Below are 3909 nucleotides of genomic sequence, written 5' to 3'. Positions count from 1 at the left end.
AAACAAGTCAGGCCCAGCCGTCAATTAGTAATTAAAGATCGATTTCTAATTACAGTTGTACCCTCACTAAGAGTGTTTAGGCAACAAACTATTCGAAAGACAACAATTAATGGTTCTAAAAAAAAAGACAACAATTAATGCTAGTTTAATCAATTCGACATAATTAGCATGCGTTTTTAGGTCTCAAACATTTCCTTCAACTATTTAGGCAACCGTGGCCAGCTATATTTTTTTTTCCATGAAGGTCTATAGAAACAAATTATAATAAAAAGCACTTGCAATTTACCAAATTGTGTCAGATCCTTCTGTGAAAAACAGCAATAAATATTCCCTTGAATCCCATCGTCTAAACAAATAGTGTATATTTTGTTTCAAACCTGCCTCCTTATTTGAACCAATCACAACGTTTAATTTCTCCATTTGATTTGTTTACATGTACCTTTTCATCTCAAACGATCCCAAATTCACAACAATTCCTCATTTTGACCTTAATCGCTCAAAATAAACTTCATATGTGGACAAAAGTGGTAAAACTAGCTTCTAAACTTCATATGTGGACAAATTAGTTTTTACGGTTTTTATTTCATTAGGCTCCATGACAAGAAACTAGTAGCAATAAAATTAAACTAATTAACTAATGAAATTGAATGGCCACTACACAACAATCTGTCTGTACACTCTGTCTGTTTCGTAGGCTCTAAGATGAGGTCCACATGCCAAACACCAACCGCACACCATAGTACAACATTATATCAACCAAGCCAGCTCTCATGCATCAACCCACAAGAGAAAAAATATATTTTCTTTTTTATTTTTGGCAATGGTTAATTAGCAACAGAATTATTATTATTATTGATTGATGATCCATTTCAATTGCAGTAATGAGGAAGATCATCCACACATCTTAGAATATGAAGGGGGACAAAATTAACTTATAAGTATACCAAACTTGATACTGCCATGATCTCCTATACAGAAATGTAATTAACCACACTGCCTCACAAATTTAATCACCTATTATATGAAACATGACAAAAAAAGTAATGGAGGTAAAAATGATTTAAAAAAAGAAATCAAAAGAACAAGAAAAAAAACTTACTAGTTGGACTCCAAAAATAATCAACATTGATCCAACATTCCCAATATCACCCATGGCTTTCTTAACTCAAGTTATGTTGGATCATCTCACATTCACATAATGTTCTTAATTAATTAATTACCTCATCCAACACAAGTAATCAATTGATGTGCTTAATTTTGTTCAAGATCACTCATCGTGGTGGTGTAGTAAGCGATCTCCTCCTCCTTCCTCAATTTTGCCAAGAAATGGACACATGGTCACACTGATCGATCGATCGATCATGGTGAGCGCGGCGGCGGCGGCGTGGTGGGCGCGATCAGTGGAAGTGGTGGTGGCCGTCGGCCCATGGCCAGAACGGCGGCTGCTCGTCGACGGCGCCGCAGAGTAGGCCGCCGAAGGTGGCGGCGGCGGCGGCGGTGCTGTCGCCGCCGCTGTTGCCTGTCCCGAGCTCCATCTTGGGCGGCGGCACGGCCGCTGGGGACGGCGAGTGGCCGCCGCGGAGGAGGAGCTGGTCGATGTCGACGCCGCCGCCGCGACCGACGGAGGCGTAGAATGGGATGCCGCCGCCGCCGCGGTGGTGGTTGACGGGGCTCTCGCTGGGCGCCGCCGGCGGCGGCGGCGGCGGCGCCGCCGCCGGCCTGGAGATGTCGAGGTTGATCTCGGAGCTGTTCTCGCTGCGGTTGCTGCACGACGCCTCCGTCTCCTTGACGTTGAGGTTGATCAGCTCCGACGCCGCCTCCTGCCTGCAGCTGCTCCCTCCTCCTCCTCCTCCGGCCGCCGCTCCGCCCTTCAGCGCCACGATCTGTGTACGTACGTTCACACATCAACCAAGCTTCTTCATGCCCGGCAATGGCGGCCAATCATGCGGCGACACGCACAGACACCGCGAGAGACAGAAGCCGACATGGGATGGCAGATCGATGGCCGGCACCGATCCCGACACGAACGCTTTTCTCTCGCAGACTAGCGACACTGAAACCCACATGGATCTCTCCTCCCCAATCATTGCATGCGGAAAGATCACCACAAGAAGCTCACCAAGATCCATCCATGGCGATCGACCGATCATCTCGATCATTAATTCACAGCACGCATGAATGAATGCATGGATGTACGTACCTCGGCGTGGAGCTTGGAGTTGAGGGCGAGGAGGGCGTCGTTCTCGGAGCGGGCGGCGTCGAGCTGGCGGCGGAGGGCGTCGAAGTCCTTCTCGAGCTGCTTCGTCTTCCACCTGGCGCGGCGGTTCTGGAACCAGATGGCGACCTGGCGCGGCTGCAGCCCCAGCGCCCGCGCCAGCTGCGCCTTCCTCTCCGGCTCCAGCTTGTTGCCGGACTCGAAGCTCCGCTCCAGCGTCCGCACCTGCTCCACGCTCAGCCGCCGCTTCTTCTCCCCGCCGCCGCCGCCGCCTCCGCCTCCCCCACACCCATCCTCCTCGTCCTCCGACGCCGCGTCCCCGCTCGCCTCATACATTGCCGCCCCCGGCGGCGCCGCGGGGTCCATGCCGCCGCCGCCACCCAGCTCCGGCAGGAAAGGGCTCAGCGGCGGCGGCGGCGGCGGCAGGAGGTGGTGGCCGTGGCCGTGGTCGTGGTCGTGGTGGTGGAGCTGTAGCTCCTGGAGATGCTGGTGGTGGTGGTGCGGCAGAGGCTGCTGCATCTGGAGGAGGAAGTTGGCGGGGAAGAAGGGGGACGCCATGCCGCCGTTGCTGGCCATCGCCGGCCTCATCAACCGAGCAGCCGGAGCTGGACGAGCATGGGGCACGCACGCACTATATCTATCAATCACACACACTGGAGGAGCGCCCGGAGAGACGTGGTTTGTTGAGTGAGACGAGTGGTGCTGAGGAAATGGAAATATTAGTGTAAGATTAACATAATTCTCTTTCTTATTCTTATTCTTTCATGTATACTTGAAAGCGGAATCGTCCATTCTTCTCTTCCTTATCTCACGTCACGTAAAAAAGAACATCACTTCTAAAAATCAGAAAAATAATCAAGCGGCTTCTTTTTTAAAAAAATGTTTATTTCTCTTTAGGGATCCGTTGCAATGTACGGATATATTATCAATAAAAGATAATCGACAGCTTCGGTTGTCTAACTGATGGATCGAAAGTTTTTTCAATGGTCGCATGTAAACATGGCTTTATATATATTTTGTCTCGATGTATAGCTAAAAATACAACAAGTTTATATACTTATATGTTGCCATTTTGACTATTCTTTATATAGTTGATTATATATAAATTACCACATGTATTGAATACTAAAATCAATATTTTGAGTTGAGTTTATATATATTGTTATTCTGACCAATTTTCAATAGTCGATTGGATATAAGTTATGAGCGATGACCAATTTTCAATAGTCGATTGGATATAAGTTATGAGTGATGTTATACGTATGAAACTTTTTGTGGTAAGATGACGGTCCACATGCGCATGCGTCATGCGCTCTGTCTGTCCGCACCAGTGCCGTACGTGTGGTTCATACAAGGATATATTTGAAATAAATCGTCCGCGTAGTTATTGACATCAACATTTCCAACGGGGTGCTTTCAATTCGTACGTCTTTATCTGATAAAGGTTAAATGGCATGTCAAATTAGCAGCTAGATATATAGGCTGGGGGTGATCACCAGCCTATGGTGAGGCAGCATATGTATAAATGCATAAACTTAAAACTGGGAAAGTGTATTTATCTCTAGAGAGAGAATATCCTCTCATTTCTTACGTGCCACCTAAAATAATCATAAAAAAAATTTAAAAAAATTAACGAGATAAATTAATATGAGATATATTACTCTACAAACATACACATACGTTATAAAGAGAAA

At 46.8% G+C, this 3909-nt stretch overlaps 1 protein-coding gene across 1 annotated transcript; it reads right to left on the bottom strand.

Annotated features, from left to right (window-relative positions):
• Window positions 1-851: 851 nt before the first annotated feature.
• LOC102707525 (homeobox-leucine zipper protein HOX23) lies at window positions 852-2926 on the bottom strand. The gene is made up of 2 exons (XM_040528292.1): window positions 2201-2926; window positions 852-1883 (listed from the first exon to the last, which is right to left on the bottom strand). Exons 1-2 carry the CDS (start codon window positions 2801-2803, stop codon window positions 1398-1400), a joined length of 1089 nt encoding a protein of 362 aa, XP_040384226.1. The 5' UTR covers window positions 2804-2926; the 3' UTR covers window positions 852-1397.
• Between the last annotated feature and the right edge of the window lie 983 nt (window positions 2927-3909).

The sequence above is a fragment of the Oryza brachyantha genome, chromosome 10 (genome assembly GCF_000231095.2).
Source record: "Oryza brachyantha chromosome 10, ObraRS2, whole genome shotgun sequence".
Lineage (NCBI taxonomy): Eukaryota > Viridiplantae > Streptophyta > Magnoliopsida > Poales > Poaceae > Oryza > Oryza brachyantha.
Note: the sequence above shows the minus strand (reverse complement) of the source record. Positions and strands in the feature narration are given on the sequence as shown.

What these genes read in the sequence shown, in the direction of transcription:
- LOC102707525 (XM_040528292.1), bottom strand. Translation starts at nt 2,803, where the DNA reads ATGAGGCCGGCGATGGCCAGCAACGGCGGCATGGCGTCCCCCTTCTTC. An exon ending in ACTCCAAGCTCCACGCCGAG is followed by an intron (nt 1,884 to 2,200) that starts GTACGTACATCC and finishes GTACGTACACAG; the next exon opens with ATCGTGGCGCTGAAGGGCGG.